The sequence below is a fragment of the Colobus angolensis genome, unplaced genomic scaffold (assembly GCF_000951035.1).
Source record: "Colobus angolensis palliatus isolate OR3802 unplaced genomic scaffold, Cang.pa_1.0 Scaffold45, whole genome shotgun sequence".
Lineage (NCBI taxonomy): Eukaryota > Metazoa > Chordata > Mammalia > Primates > Cercopithecidae > Colobus > Colobus angolensis.
Window position 1 is genome coordinate 8,582,111 of NW_012117932.1, and position 16,283 is coordinate 8,598,393.

At 44.7% G+C, this 16,283-nt stretch overlaps 1 protein-coding gene across 1 annotated transcript in view; it reads right to left on the minus strand.

Annotated features, from left to right (window-relative positions):
* Positions 1-16,283, minus strand: part of LAMA1 (laminin, alpha 1) — a 189,664-nt gene that overhangs the window by 59,746 nt on the left and 113,635 nt on the right. The window contains exons 24-34 of the mRNA XM_011957824.1: positions 15,814-15,920; positions 15,015-15,195; positions 14,252-14,388; positions 12,383-12,619; positions 10,507-10,650; positions 9,812-9,991; positions 8,706-8,891; positions 7,713-7,840; positions 6,949-7,069; positions 5,619-5,756; positions 379-500 (exon numbers count right to left, since the gene is read on the minus strand). Of these exons, the coding sequence (XP_011813214.1) occupies positions 379-500; positions 5,619-5,756; positions 6,949-7,069; positions 7,713-7,840; positions 8,706-8,891; positions 9,812-9,991; positions 10,507-10,650; positions 12,383-12,619; positions 14,252-14,388; positions 15,015-15,195; positions 15,814-15,920 (1,681 nt within the window). The remainder of the gene's footprint in view (positions 1-378; positions 501-5,618; positions 5,757-6,948; positions 7,070-7,712; positions 7,841-8,705; positions 8,892-9,811; positions 9,992-10,506; positions 10,651-12,382; positions 12,620-14,251; positions 14,389-15,014; positions 15,196-15,813; positions 15,921-16,283) is intronic.

The window sequence follows — 16,283 nt, forward strand, 5'->3', positions numbered from 1 at the left end:
CAGCACTTAGGCACCAGCTTATATAAATTCTAATCCTATTCTCTTAAATGGTAATTGGGTTCTTTTGTATCATTATCAATAAAATTAATAACAATTCATCTCCATGCAGATTGGATACATATGATGTGGGCTAAAATGAGTCTTAAAAAACAAAACCTAAAAGTTCTTTCTTTAATTGGTTGCATCCAAACATCCAATACCAACACAGATGCTTTGCTTTTGAAAAGATTCTCTTCCAATGCTTTTGAGAATGAACACTTTTTCTTAAAATTAACCTTTTGCAACCAAAGGAGAATATTCATTAACATAGACCACTGAGGCTGAACTGGAAGCAGCCCTGGGCAGCCCAGCATGCTAGCTGCACCTGTGGGGGCTCACCTGGCAGGGGGCCTGTGAGGACAGACACACAGAGCACAGTCACTTGCTGAGCCAGTCACCTTCCCATAGTAGCCAGAAGCACACACATCGCAATGGTCACCTGCTGTGTTATCGCCGCAGTTCTGGGAGCCCACATTTAAAGGAAGAGGGAAAGAATGGGAGATTGTTAGAAACCATTCTTATCTGGCAATAGCTAAGCACTGCCACGTTTTATATCAGCAAGCTTTTAAAAACATAAGGGGAGCATTTCCCTCCATATTCTTAAAAATCCTGAAAACAGTTTCAGCTCTGGGGCTTTCATTCATCATAAGGCTGCATTCATCCAATACAGCCAAGAAATTACTAGTATATTCTTCTTAACGAAAATAGACATAGGAGCCCTAAAAGCAGTTTGCAGAACCTTAAAACACAGTTTTAAAGTATTTAGTGGCCCAAAAAACAATCTGAAGCACCCGTTTTGCGCATAGTCAGGGTTCAACAACCACATGCAAGGAACTGAAGAATGGATAGACGATTTAGGAAACAGACGATGAGGGAAGAAAACGCACGGTTTTAGACCGCCACTGATCGATCACTGCAATCACCAACCAACTTCCAGGTCTTTTTTTTTTTTTTTTTTTTTTTTTTTTTAGAGATGAGGTCTCACTGTGTTGCCCAGGCTGGAGTGCAGTGGTGCAATCATAGCTCACTGCATCTTTGACCTCCAGGGCTCAAGTTCAAGTCATCCTCCTGCCTCAGCCTCTTGAGTAGCTGGAATCATAGGCACATGCCACCACGTTTGCTTAATTTTTAACTTTTTTGTACAGATAGGGGATTGCTATGTTGCCCAGGCTGGTCACAAACTCCTGGCCTCAGGTGATCCTCCTGCCTCGGCCTCCTAAGTAGCTGGGACGACAGGCACGGGCCACCCCATGTGGCATTTCCAGTTAACCTTTATTTCATCCTTTGGACCTACGGTCTTTCTATTAAAAAGGGTACACATTTTTAAAGCTAAAAGAACAAGCAGTTCTTGCCATCTGATTCCAATTTGAAATTGGCATTTGCTCAATTCATCTCTATTTACTCAGTCCCTGGCCACAAGATTCCATGTCTGATGCAGCTGAGTAGAAAAACCAGGATCGCTGAGGAACCCCTGAGCAAACTCCCAGGCTGACTCACACTTTTATCCTCGGCAGTGAGAGGTGATACAGAAAGACATATTTTTACATGTTAAAAAAATACTATTTTAAGTTCATTTAAAATGTTTTTAAAATTCTAGTATTTTTCATTTTAAAGTTTATTCCTATTTTTTTCCCTGATGAGGACAAATTTTACTGGGATCTACCTGACCTCTCAAACTGATCTCTCTTTAGAAGTAAAATTTGTAATTTCTCTCTTGAAAAGTAAATGTGTTGGTCGGGCGTGGTGGCCCAAGCCTGTAATCCCAGCACTTTGGGAGGCTGAGACGGGCGGATCACGAGGTCAGGAGATCGAGACCATCCTGGCTAACACGTGAAACCCCGTCTCTACTAAAAGATACAAAAAACTAGCCGGGTGAGGTGGCAGGCGCCTATAGTCCCAGCTACTCGGGAGGCTGAGGCAGGAGAATGGCGTAAACCTGGGAGACGGAGCTTGCAGTGAGCTGAGATCCGGCCACTGCACTCCAGCCTGGGCAACAGAGTGAGACTCCGTCTCAAAAAAAAAAAAAAGAAAAGTAAATGTGTTAAAGACATGTGTTAATGGCATGGCCTAAACGTGACAAGGAATAAATATTAGACGATGAGAGAGAATTGAAGATTTTCAGGTTTTCCATGGCTAACACCAGCTCCCCCTGACACACGACGGACTCTGGGCTCCCTAGAGAAGCAAAGACAAGCTACCCCAGGAGTGGGCAGGAAATACGGACCTCCTGATGAGAACTAAAGTGTGGGCTGAACTCATTGCTATGGGAAATGCACAGAGAATGCCTGCCAAGTTTTCACTGAAGTAAAAAGGTTCAGTTGTATTTCCCAGAAGGCAGTGGTAGGGAGTGGGTACCAGGAAGAGAAGCTCCCAGGCTACCGCCCTTGTCCTCAGTTTCCCCAGCCCCTTCCAAGTCATACTTCCAATCAATCATTTTTTTTTTTTTTTTTTTTTGAGATAGAGTTTCACTCTTGTTGCCCAGGCTGAAGTGCAATGGTATGGTATCAGCTCACCACAACCTCTGCCTCCCGAATAGCTGGGATCAAGCGATTTTTTTGCCTCAGCCTCCCGAGTAGCTGAGATTACAGGCATGCGCCACCATGACAGGCTAACCAGCTAATTTTGTATTTTCAGTAGAGACGAGGTTTCTCCATGTTGGTCATGCTGGTCTCAAACTCCCGGCCTCAGGTGATCCGCCTGCCTGAGCCTCCCGAAGTGCTGGGATTACAGGTGTGAGCCACCACGCCCGGCCCCGGTCAATCGTTTTTATGGTAACACCAAACGCCCAGTGACCTGAACATCCTGAACTAATGACAAAATCAGATCCAAAACGGTCTTCATATCTACCTGTACAATAAATACAGAGGGAGTGCTTAGGAGATTATGTTGAAGGGAAATGAACTGCACTAAACCACAAAAGGATTTGACACACTGAGAACGGAAGGGAAGGTCCTGGGCTCAAAGAGCAAGGAAGAAGGGACGGAGGCGCTATATTGGTGAGAAGAGTGCAAGGGTCTTGTGTCTAGTCAACGCTGTGAGGCAGCAGTGACAGGGCGGACATGACTACCCTGTCCAGGCTGTGCCATGGAGACACAGCACCTCGAGTTAAGGAGAGATGCTCCCATCGACTCCGGGAGCAAAGGCATTAGGCTCAGGGCAGGATACCAAAGACAGACAGTGACATGAACACCCCAGACTGGTGAATGGACCCATGACCACTCCATCCGGCCTCCAGGCATGTGAGGGTGTGTGAGTTGGAAGGTTGAAGACTCAGGGCCTTCGGACACAGGAAAGAGGGATTTGATCAAGTAGTTTCGCAAGGTATTTGTTAAGATCCCACCACCAACAGATGCACCAACAGATGCATGGTCCAGGGGCACCGGCTTCAGGAAGAATCAGAGCTGCCCAAAGATGAGCTGAGCTGTTCTGGGAGTGAGCTCCCCATTGCTGCAGGTGTGTAAAATGTACACTAAATTACTGCCTGGCATGGCTGTTATAGTTCAGACTTCATAAGCTTCCCATTGTTGCAGGTGTGTAAAATGTACACTAAATTACTGCCTGGCATGGCTGTTACAGTTCAGACTTCATATCTGAAGGGATAGCCAGGGGTGGTGGCTCATGCCTGTAACCCCAGCACTTTGGGAGGCCAAGGCAGGCGGATCATTTGAGGTCAGGATTTCGAAACCAGCCTGGCCAACATGGTGAAATCCTGTCTCTACTAAAAATACAAAAATTAGCTGGGCATAGTGGCAGGCACCTGTAATCCCAGCTATTCAGGAGGCTGAGGCAGGAGAATCGCTTGAAGCCAGGAGGCAGATGTTACAGTGAGCAGATTACACCATTTCTTTCCAGCCTGGGTGAGAGAGCAAGCCTCCATCTCAAAAAAAAAAGATCCGAAGGGACTCTGACAGGAATAGAAGGACCATTGCAACCCTGAAATCCCATCCTCTAAGCCCAGACACCAGTTTTTGTTTATAGTGGGTTTCAGTGACAGGAATTGTCAATAAGTGGTGACCATGAATGAAGAAGTCCCTAGGGATAAACACAGAATACAGATCTGTAAAAAGAGGGAAAACCAGAATGAAAATGTGGTGGGAGGCAGGTCGGGAGCCCGCAGTCCTAACTCCTCTGTCTTGGCTCCAGTGTTTCCTTGTGGTTGGGCCACACCCAGGATTTCCAAGGCTTCGGGTATGTCCTTGGTGGGCAGCGCATTTCCCTTCAACGCGTTATTTTACCCAAGGCAAGTTAATCTTGGAACAATTTCTACCAGTAGTCAATGCTTCCACCTGAGTTATTGTAAAGCATGAGCCTTCAGGAGCAGGAAACAAGTATCAGATCATTTTGTTATCTGCCTCACTGGCTTAACCTAAATCACGGGCACAGGAGTTTGTCTTTAGTCAGGGCTGCGAGGCTTCTGTCTGGGTCGCTTAGTCATTGACAGTGGTCAGAGTTCTCCATGTGTCCCTAAGACCAATCTTTTTGTTTGTTTGTTTGTTTGTTTGTCTGTCTGTTTTGAGACGGAGTCTCAATCTGTCGCCCAGGCTGGAGTGCAGTGGCGCCATCTCAGCTCACTGCAAGCTCCGCCTCCTGGGTTCGTGCCATTCTCTTGCCTCAGCCTCCCGAGTAGCTGGGATTACAGGTGTCCGCCACCACGCCTGGCTAATTTTTTGTATTTTTAGTAGAGACGGGGTTTCACCGTGTTAGTTCTTGATCTCCTGACCTCGTGACCTGCCTGCCTCAGCCTTCCAAAGTGCTGGGATTACAGGCGTGAGCCACCACGCGCAGCCCCCGAGGCCAGTCTTGGCCTAGGAGAAGGTGGCTGAGAAGCAAACACACACTAACATGTGAATAATGTGCTGTTATCATCCCCTAGAGAATATGCATTTTTAAAAAATGCAAGGAGAGGGCAATATTTTACACAGAGAAATACATTTTTAACACGGGCATTAACTTATTGTAAAATTCCCACGTGAGCCCCCAGACTTCATCATATATCTCATCTATTTTGACTACGGCAACCAGTACTGCAATGAAAAACAAGGCATGCAACCACAGTCATGCGTCACTTACAGATGGGGCTACTTCCTGAGAAATGCATCCCTAGCTGATTCTGTCATTGTGTGAACATCACAGAGTGAACTTACACAAACCGAGATGGCACAGCCTACTACACGCCTTGGCCATACGCTAGGCAACTGCAACACAACAGTAAATATTTGTGCTTCTAACTATATCTAACATAGAAAAGGTACAGTAAAAATACAGTGTTATAGTCTTATCAGACCACTATCCTGTATGTGATCTACTGTTGATGGAAATGTCATTATTTGGTGCACGACTGTAATTCCCAAATTGATGCCCACAGATAAATTCATCAAGAAAGTAAAATTTATAAAAGAATTTCCACTGATAAGGTCAGAACCACCAAGCTATTCCTTTCTTAAAGAAATACATTTATATTTTACATTTAGCTAACCTCTCACTAAACCAAGGCACAGCTATGACTTTGACCAGAAATCTGACACTCAGCATCCACTTTACTTCTAAACTCAGGCAAGCACCCCCACAAACCAGCATACCAGACACTTCCCGGTGTCGGGGTCACAGGTGTCACTATGGTTGTTGCAACTGCAGGGCACACAAGGAGCAACCAGAGGGCGCGGTCCCCTGCCACTCCCCGCTGGGAGCTTCCCTCTGTGGTACCCAGGGGCACAGTCCTGAGGGGATGCAAAAGGGAGGACAAAAAAGTCTGATTAAATAATGAGTGAAGGACTTGAATAGACATTTCTCCAAAGGAGACATACAAACGGCCAACAGGTATATGAAAAGAAGTTCAACATCTCTATCATCAGAGAAATGCAAATGAAAACACACAAGGTGACACCACCTCACACCTGTCAGGGTATCAACTATCAAAAACAAAACAAAACAAAACAAAAAACAGAAACTAACAAGTGTTGGTGAGAAACTGGAACCCCGTATACTGCTGGTGAGAATGTAAAATGGTACAGTAAAAACCAGCAGCTATACCATTTCCATCTCTCCAAAGATGGAAAATTCAAGTACCATGTGATTCTGCAAGTCGACTTTTGGGTACACATCCAAAAGAAACGAAAGCAGAATCTCAAAGAGATATTTGAACCCCTATGCTCATAGCAGCATTATTCACAATAGCCAAGACGGGGAAGCCACTCAAGTTTATTCATTGACAGATGAATGAATAAGCAAAATGTGGCAGGCATATACAATGGAATATTATTCAGCCTTAAAAAGGAGGGAAATTCTGACACATGCTACAACATGAGTAAGTCTTGAGGACATTATGCTAAGTGAAACAAGCCATTCACAAAAAGACAAAATCTGTATTACTCCACTTATTTTGTTTATTTATTTTCGAGACGGAGTCTCTCTCTGTCACTAAGGCTGGAGTGCAATGGCTCGATCTCGGCTCACTGTAGCCTCTGCCTCCCGGGTTCAAGTGATTCTCCTGTCTCACCCTCCTGAGTAGCTGGGATTACAGGCAGGTGCCATGTATTACATATATTATAGAAGCAGGCCCTACAGTGGTCAAATACATAGAGACCAAAAGAAGAGTAGTGGTTGTGCGGGACTGCAGAGACAGGAAATGGGGAGCTAGTGTTAAATGAGTGCAGAGTTTGCATTTGGGATGATAAAAAGTTCTGAGAATGACAGTAGTGACAGTTGTACAACAAGGTAACTGTACTTAACACGACTAAATGGTACACCAAAGAATGGCGAAGATGGCAGATTTTGTTACGTACATTTTACCAAAATTAATTTCTTTTTAATTCAAAAAGAGAAAAAATGATATAGTACATACACATAAGTTCTGTTCATCTCTTGGAGTTGCTATAACAAGGAAATAGATTTTGGCTAGAGTCTCCCTACCTGACACGAGAATCCCACAGTGCCAGGAGGACAGACACAATTCTCTAAAAGAGATGCAACCTCTTCTTCTGGGTGCAGCTTTTCGGCCTTTCTGCCAACCTCCATTGAAATGTCTGAGATTCTGTGCAGCCATCATGTTAAGAAGAGAGGAAATGCCAACATTTGAAAAACTTTCTAGAAACATAGCACATGACCTAATATTTGCATATATATGAAACCAGAGCTTCCTTCCTTGTTTGGAGTAGTTCCCACTTGTGATAATAAGTAAAATGTCTTAAAGCACATTAGTACTGCCATGACATATTTTAGATATTTAAGAATTTTAAAATAATGTGACAGAAGTACACCTAAAAGACCTCTTGAAGTGCTGATTTGGCCAAGACTTAATGGCTTTCTTTATGGGCTAAAGTATTAGATGAGTTGGTGACAGCATTCTTTATACATCATTATGAAGACATGGGCATTTCAGTTTTCACAGGCAGAAATCGCAATTGTTTCTTTTTTTTTTTTTTTGCATTTTATCTTCAGCCAAGATTCCACCATTATGTCCTTATATTTTATATCGACATTAGCATGCTAGGTAGATACTTTAAGTTATAACTCACACATTCCATAATGATATTAATATTTAACAATGTTTTGGTAAGGAACTGAACTACATGTATTAATAAAAATAGTAGGTAATGGAAGTGGAATGAGTCAAATTCTTTCAGTTTGCTTTCAAATATGAAAATAACGGTCAAAACTGTAGAAGCTCCAAGTACCTGCTCTGCTGTAATCCTTGACCATATGATGCCTTGATGAGGATGTACTCAATATTGCTAAGGACAGACATAAAATCCTCTCGTGTGACAGGTTTTTCCGAAACAGAGTTAAAATATTTCCAAAAATTCTGTAGAATGAGAAACACATTCATTTAAGCTCAGAGGCCAAATTCTGACAGGCATAAAACTTATAAAGAATAAATTCTTTTACAAATTTCTCCAGAAATGAGCCATGTTCTGTGCATGCCACTGAATGTAACTGACAAAGACCTCCTGAAACCTCCACAGGCAGGTGCAGGGTCAGTCCCATTTATCAATAGACACACATTACCTAAGGCAGTGCAAGCCACACAGCAAACATCCAGTAAACATCTGCTGGGAGAATAGACACTTCCCAAATCTGAGCAAGTCCACAAAGTCTCCTGTACCACTATCTCCATGCAGGTTGAAATTAGTATGCCAAGATAAAGAATTTAAGGTGCAGTGCCCACTAAACTGACATATGCCTAATATATATTTCTTGAGAATTTGAAATTCAAATTGTTTTTGGAAATCCTGCTAATCCCACTGGAAATTTGATCCCAGGGTCTTCTTGCTCAGTCTCTCTCTTTTTTTTTTTTGAGACAGTTTCACTGTTGCACAAGCTGGAGTACAGTGGTGCAATCTCAGCTCACTGCAACCTCTGCCTCCTGGGTTCAAGCGATTCTCCCATCTCAGCCTCCCAAGGAGCTGGACCTACAGGCGTGTGCAACCATGCCTGGCTAATTTTTGTATTTTTAGTAGAGACGGGGTTTCACCATGTTGGACAGGCTGGTCTCAAACTCCTGACCTCAGGTGATCCACCCACCTCGCCCTCCCAAAGTGGTGGGATTACAGGTGTGAGCCACCACACCCAGCCGCTCATTCTCTTATTAATGGCTTTCATCTTTCACTACATCCATAGCAAAGTCAATGTCTTTAAAAGGAACTTATATGAGAAGATCCCATTTTCACCTCTCTCATTGCTACTTCTTGTTCCTGCCTTACTCCATTCTCTGGGGCTGGTGCATCCATGTAAATGACTTGCTTTCTGGTCCGACCACCTTTGATGAGAACTTGAGGCTCAAAATTGGAGGTGCCGACGCCGTCCAAAGAATAGAAGGCCACGCTGTACTTCAGTTTGCCACCATAGGCCATGAGCTATCAAATAACAAAGTGTTGTTTACTTCTCTGACAAAGTTTTCGCTTAAAAACATTTTATTGCAAGCCTACCACCATATGAGAGAAATCTTGTATCTTCAAAATACATGCGTGAAATATGTTGTCTGGAATTTGTTTCCTTCTAATTCCATTTAATTATGGATTATTAAGTTGACCTAAGTTACATAGTTCCTTTTGAGAATACAAACAAAAGTGAGCTCCAAAATAACAAATCAAGGTGGTAACGATGCAAATTATTTTCAAGCTCCTTTAAATTAAAAATTTCTCTATCTCCAGGAGCACTGGATGCATATTTGCAAATTGTAAAGATCAGGGTGAATTCATACAAAGACTCCAATGTTTATATAAACAAAAATCCAAGAGATGCCTTTCATGATCTTTTGTAGTAGTTCTGCGCCCTGCCCCAAATGAGTGATAATTTCTTGAAAAGGGACTCCCAGGCCATAGCACCTAGGTTTGTACCACGGGCATATTAGTAAACACAGTCCAGTCCCACACCGCGTAATGACATTTCAGTCAATGACAAACCACATATACGACCATGGTCTCATGAGATTATGATATTAACATTCGCACCTAATGACACATTCCCCTAGAATGTCTCTCCATTGTTAAGTGACAAATAACTGTATATGTTTGTTGAATGACTGCTTTAGGAAGAACCAAATTAATATAATGTGAACTTAAAAAACTTTTAAAATTAATGAAAAATTTTAAGGAACCATATACTTGACAAGATTTTTATAAGCATTAAACTTCTCGGACCTCACTTAAAAGAGGAAATTAATAACCACTTCTTTAAATGACAGGCCGGCCCAGACTATGGTGATTTTAAACGATTTCCATATCTCCCAGGAAGCGCGGACTGAGACTGGCTCTCGGCTGGGTGTGCACCTCACCTGGTCTCCCTGGAACTGCTGCGGCAGCCGCCAGTAAAACGGCTCTGCATGGATGTGCTGCCGGACCGTGGCGGCATCCAGCAGGAAGTCGGGGGCCTGGTAGTAAACCCCCTCAGTCGTGCCCCTCAGGTTACTCTGAGAAACCACACGCAGAAGAGGCTGATCGGAGCCCAGCGTTACCTAAACCACGAAAGGGAGGGAAGGTGCACTTCAAAATACGAACTTTCCACTCCAGTTTCATCCTTTAGACTCCATCATTGTTTCACAGATGAAACAGCTTCATTATTAAAACAGAAACAGTAAAGACTTTCCCTTTAAACTAAACATCTGGATGAAAATGAACTGACAGCGCTTTAAACTACTGCATTTAAGGCCAAACTGTTGCTGCACTGGGGAAATGTTCGATGACATGCCGAAGATGGTTAAGATTTTGCAGTTCTGTCTTCTCTCCAGTGAAAGCTTTTCATAGATTAGCTAAGGAACAACACGGACAGCCTTTAGTTCAAGCTCCATTTACTTCCTCGGCCAGCAGAAGCCGAGCTCTGATCCATGTTCTAACCCAAATTAGCTTCCTAGAATTTCTGATGCCATAAAAGCAAAATTTAATGTGAACACTTGGCTGTGTCTCCCACGCCCACCCTCCTCCCAAGGGGTGTGGGGTTAGAAGCAGAACGTCTTTGCTGTGTGTGACTTACTGGGGTCCTCACGTAGCCCTCCAGCTCTGAGCAGAGGTGGGACAGCCCGGAGCAGAAGCAGGGGCTGCAGCCCAGGGGGTTGTCCGCGCGGAGGGCAAAGGTGCCCTCTCGGCACTGGTTGCACTGAGGGCCAAAGACATTCTCCTAAAGGGAAACAAATAAAGGACTTGTTTTTGCCTAAAAAAGAGATGTGATTTCTGAACAAATAGAAACAAAACAAAACACAAACATAATTTTAAAAGTAATTACAGATGCGCAAACATCAGTTTCCTTTAGCCAGGCCCTGAGCTCTCTGCGTGTCAGTTTTCTCAAAGATCCAATCAGTGATTCTCAAACACAGATGATTATCAGAATCATTCTGGAAGCTTTTGGAAAATACAGATTCCCTGATGAGAATATCTGTGACAATTCTGGAAGCTGCCTCGAGTCCCCAGATGATTCTGATGATCCCTGGGCATGAGAGCCACCGGCAGGTATTATTATTATAATTATTATTTAAGACGGAGTCTCGCTCTGTCACCCAGGCTGGAGAGCAGTGGTGCAATCTCGGCTCACTGCAACCTCCACCTCCCGGCTTCAAGTGATTCTCCCACCTCAGCCTCCCAAGTAGCTGGGATTACAGGTGCCCACCACCATGCCCGGCTAATTTTGTATTTTTAGTAGAGATGGAGTTTTGCCACGTTAGCTAGGCTGGTCTCAAACTCCTGAGCTCAGGTGATTCACCCACCTCGGCCTTCCAAAGTGTTGGGATTACAGGCATCAGCCACCGCACCTGGCCCAGGTGATTATTAAGACAGGGCCTGCTGCTCCACTCATCTGTCATCACAGCTGTTATCATAAGATGTGGCAGAGTTCAGGTGTGGTGGCTCACGCCTGTAATCCCAGCACTTTGGGAGGCTGAGGTGGGCGGATCACCTGAGGTCAGGAGTTTGAGACCAGCCTGGCCAACATGGTGAAAACCTGTCTCTACCAAAAATATAAAAATTTAGCCAGGCACGGTGGTGGGCACCTGTCGTCCCAAATACTCAGGAGGCTGAGGCAGAAGAATTGCTTGAACTCAGGAGGCAGAGGTTGCAGTGAGCCGAGATTGTGCCACTGCACTCCAGCCTGGGTGACAGAGCGAGACTCCGTCTCTAAATAAATAAATAAATAAATAAATAAATAAATAAATAAATAAATAAATAAATAAATAAATAAAATAAATAAATAAATAAATAAATAAATAAATAAATAAATAAGGCTGAAAACAGGGAGACTGATGCTTCTATTACTCCCAGGCCATGATATCTACATGAGTTTTCCTTCTTATCTCCAGCCACCCATCAGCCCATTACCATCATCAAGCCAGACGGCTCCCATCTCACCACCCATGGGAAAAGGACCAGAGGAGGTGGCTCTGACCTCAAATAGCAAAGCACATTGGGAAAACTAACGGAAGTACACAAAACTTATAACGACATTGAAATCTTACCTCTTGGGAAAATAATAAACCCTGATTTCCTTCAGTGTGGCCGGCACCTACGGGAGCCCAATAACCTCACAGGGATCCCATCACAAATCCCAAAGCCCTGAGACACCTACTTCACCTGCATACTCAGAACACACAGCCACTCAGCCTCTGGGATATAGGACCAAAAACTCAGGGCAGTTTTCAAATCGGTTCCATCATCTGACACTTGTAACAGTAAAAATTCAATTTCAAAACCCATCCATCGCTCTAGAGGAGCACCAGAGACTCTGAACTCAGACGCGGAAGGCAGTGTGAAGTCACCAGGAAAAGCATCGAAAACCTGGCGGCTGAGGTAAGTAGTCAAAGCCCAAGAGTCAGGATGAGGAGCCAGAGAGAGGAAGGAGGAGGAAGATGGATGGTAAATACCTTGCAAGGGCAGGCCCCGGTTTCCTCTGCACAGCCGCAGAGACCCTGCTCCAGGTTGCAGGCATCCCCCGACGTCCCCCTCAGGTCACAATCACAGGGAACACAGTTGGGAAAGTCTCTGTAACCCAAGGAGCACTGATCACAGGCCCGGCCACCAAATTTCCACTTGCACTGGCAACGGCCGGTGACCACGTCACACTGATGATGAGTCGACCCCACGAGACTGCAGTTGCAGGCCTGAAGGACAGGAAAACCAACTCAATAAAAAGACAGATTTGATGCTTCCAAGTATGCACATATTTGAATGACAGGAAAACACTACACGTGGGGAAGATCTACAAAGGAACCATCTCTCTCTTGCTACTGATCCATGGATTCACTTTGCCATGTGCCAAACAGGAGATAGGCACTGTGTTGCTGGACATCTGCGCATCTTATGGCACATGCGCATGGGGCCAAAATTGTGAAGTGAAATTAAATCTACTAGGTCAAAACAAGTCTCACAAAATTACTGTAGAAATCATGCCAGGCACAGTGGTTCATGCCTGTAATTACAGCACTCTGGGATGCAGAGGTGGGAAGATCACTTGAGCCCAGGAGTTTGAGACCAGCCTGGGCAACATAGTGAGACTCCGTCTCTACAAATAATCAAAAAATTAGCTGGGCATGATGGCACATGCCTGTAGTCCCAGCCACTTGGGGGACTGAAGCGGGAGGATTGCTTGAGCCCAAGAGGTCAAGGATGCAGTGAGCTTTGATGGTGCCACTGTACTCCAGCCTGGGTGACAGAGCAAGAGCCTGTCTCAAAAAAAAAAAAAAAAAAAAAGTAATTTCCTCTTGTTTCCAAAACACAAACCCAAATTTAACCGAAGACTACATAGAAGACTGGAGGCCTCATAGTTTGGACATAAACCTCCAATAAAGAGATTTATTACTTTGACTTGGAAGATAGTATACATTGCATAATATATTTAAAGGACACTAAAATATTTTTTGGATTTTCTTTTTTTTTTTGAGACAGAGTCTCGCTCTGTCGCCCAGGCTGGAGTGCAGTGGCGCGATCTCTGCTCACTGCAAGCTCCACCTCCTGGGTTCACTCCATTCTCCTGCCTCAGCCTCCCAAGTAGCTGGGACTACAGGCGTCTGCCACCACGTCCGGCCAATTTTTTTTGTATTTTTAGTAGAGACAGGGTTTCATCGTGTTAGCTAGGATGGTCTCAATCTCCTGACCTTGTGATCTGCCCGCCTCAGCCTCCCAAAGTGCTGGGATTACAGGCATGAGCCACTGCACCCAGCCAGTTTTTGGATTTTCTAACCATCAGTGTAACAACTAGGTTCTTGAAGAAAACCTAGAATAAGGTGTCTTAAGGGTGTCGGGTCTTCCAGGTCGACCCCTCTCATCTGCACTGAGGTATATTGTTTTTGTTTTTGATTTTTAAGATAGAGTCTCTGTCGTTCAGGCTGAAGTGCACTGGTGCGATCACAGCTCGCTACAGCCTTGGATCCCTAGGCTCAAGTGATCCTCCTGCCTCAGTCTCCCAGGTAGCCGGGACCACAGGCATGTGCCACCACACCAGGCTACGTTTTTTTTTTCAGTCGCTATATTTTGCAAAGACAGTGTTTTGCTTTGTTGCCCAGGCTGGTCGTGAATTCCTGGCTTCAAACGATCCTCTTGCCTCAGCCTCCCAAAGTGCAGTGATTACAGGTGTAAGCCACTGTGCCTGGCCCACATCGAGTTTTTTTTTTTTTTTTAAACCCACAAAGCTATTCAACAGATTAAAGTCCAGAAAACATATAGAAGAAAAGGCCTGCAACTTGCTACAGCAAAGCAACTCTCAGTCACGCAAAAGCATGGATGACAGCGCTCACCTGGCACCCCATCTCCACATCGTAGCCCCAGTGCCCATCCTCACATTCTTCACACCTCACACCCTGTGTGTGAGGGGGGCAGACACACTCTCCAGTTTCCGGGTCGCAGGTATTCTGAGTGTGTGGGCAGTCACAGGCTGGAATAAAGATGAAGGCTGTGTTACAGATCTGGGTGACGTCATCAAAGGGCTAAGAGCTGACGCTGTTCTTTCCCTTTTATGAAGAGTCCAAGCCATTCTTCTCCCTCCTAAAAGATGCCTCACAATTCTGAAGACCGCTCCATGTCCTCATGGAGGGGGCCAGCCCTCCATCTCAGGAGATGCTGGGGGAAGAGGGAAAATGGGGACAGGACAGGGGAAATAGAGAAAAGAGTGAAAAGGCCCTCACTAGCTGATCACAGAGGGAGCCAATATTTACTTACTGCAGGCCCAACGCCATGTTGAAGACTTTATACAGAACACTCACACTAACTTCTCAGTGCAGACTCTCATTAGCTTCCCCATTCTACAGATGAGGAAACTGAGGCCAAGCGAAGTTAAGTAATGAATCTCAGCTCCCACAATTAGTAGGTGGCAGAGCCATGACCAAAACTTAGGCTTGTACCCTGATAGGGATCAGAAACCAGAAAAAAGGTATGAAATCCTCCAGGGAAAGAAGAGAAAAAGTAAATGCACTTAACCGGAATTAGTTGGAAGCAGAGGGAGGACCGAAGGAAAGGTCCAAGAATGACTATAAAGTCTCAAACAAGGAAATCAAGGCTCACGTGTACAGCTGCCATCCTGGTAGGCGTAGAAGCCACGGGCACACCTGTCACACCTTTTCCCTGCCACACCTGGGACGCAGTGACACTGGCCTTCATCTGTGCAGTCATCTGACACAGAGCCTGCCACGCTGCAGTTGCAGGGCCGGCAGCCATGGCCTGAGTCTAGCCCATAATAGCCATGCTGTTTCACCAAAGGGGGAGACAGTGGAAACCAACATATGTTTGAATCAATGACTCGTCATATTAGTATGTTCCAGAACACACACAGGGTATTTCATAGAATCATAAAGTATTCATGACACCATCCCCACCCCTTTAGAGTGAACGTCACTCTCTAGACAGGCACGGCACTGGTCAGCCACACTTCGTGACATGGTTTGACTCTGGGTCCCCACCCAAACCTCAAATCGAATTGTAATCCCCATGTGTCAAAGGAGAGAAGTGATTTGATCACAGGGGCAGCTCCCCATGCTGTTCTCATGATGGTGAATGCTCATGAGATCTGATGGTTGTATAAGTGTTGACAGTTCCTCCTTCACATGCTCACGCTCTCTCCTGCTGCCTTGTGAAGAAGGTGCCTGCTTCGCCTTCCACCATGATTATAACTTTCCTGAGGCCTCCCCAACCATGCGAAACTGTGAGTCAATTAAACCTCCTTTGTTGATCATTCCCCAGTCCTGGGTAGTATCTCTATAGCAGTGTGAGAACAGACTAATACACTTGGGGACTTAGCTCCTTCTGAGTCACGGATTCAATCGCCTCTGTACCAAGGCTAAGGTGTCAGTCACATGCATCTTACCAAACACTGGTCACACTGCTGTCCAGTCACGTTTGCTTTGCAGTCGCAGAGTCCGGTCTCAAGATGGCACACGGCAGAATGGGAGCCTTTCGCATGGCATCCACAGGCTAAACACATGCACACAAAGACATATTAACCCTCACTTCTGAGGATGGTTATAAGATCCTTCATCCCCAAAGGAAAAAAAAAAATGTCAACTTTCAGTGTTTCAAATCAGAAAACTAAAAATGATATTATTGGCAATAACTTTAGAAGTTTGGCATTCTTCTGAAGAGAAAACTAAAACAGGGATAGTGGAAGGATCCATCACAGGAAAAACACATTGAAGCTATTAAGACAATAATTACAAATTCGCTTAACCAATTTCATGAATTCCATGACATTTTTCAAATAAGCTACAAATTCCCGTGAAAAACATGCAATGGAGATTTTCAAAATCAACTTAGCCATTTGCCCTGATTTCAATCAGG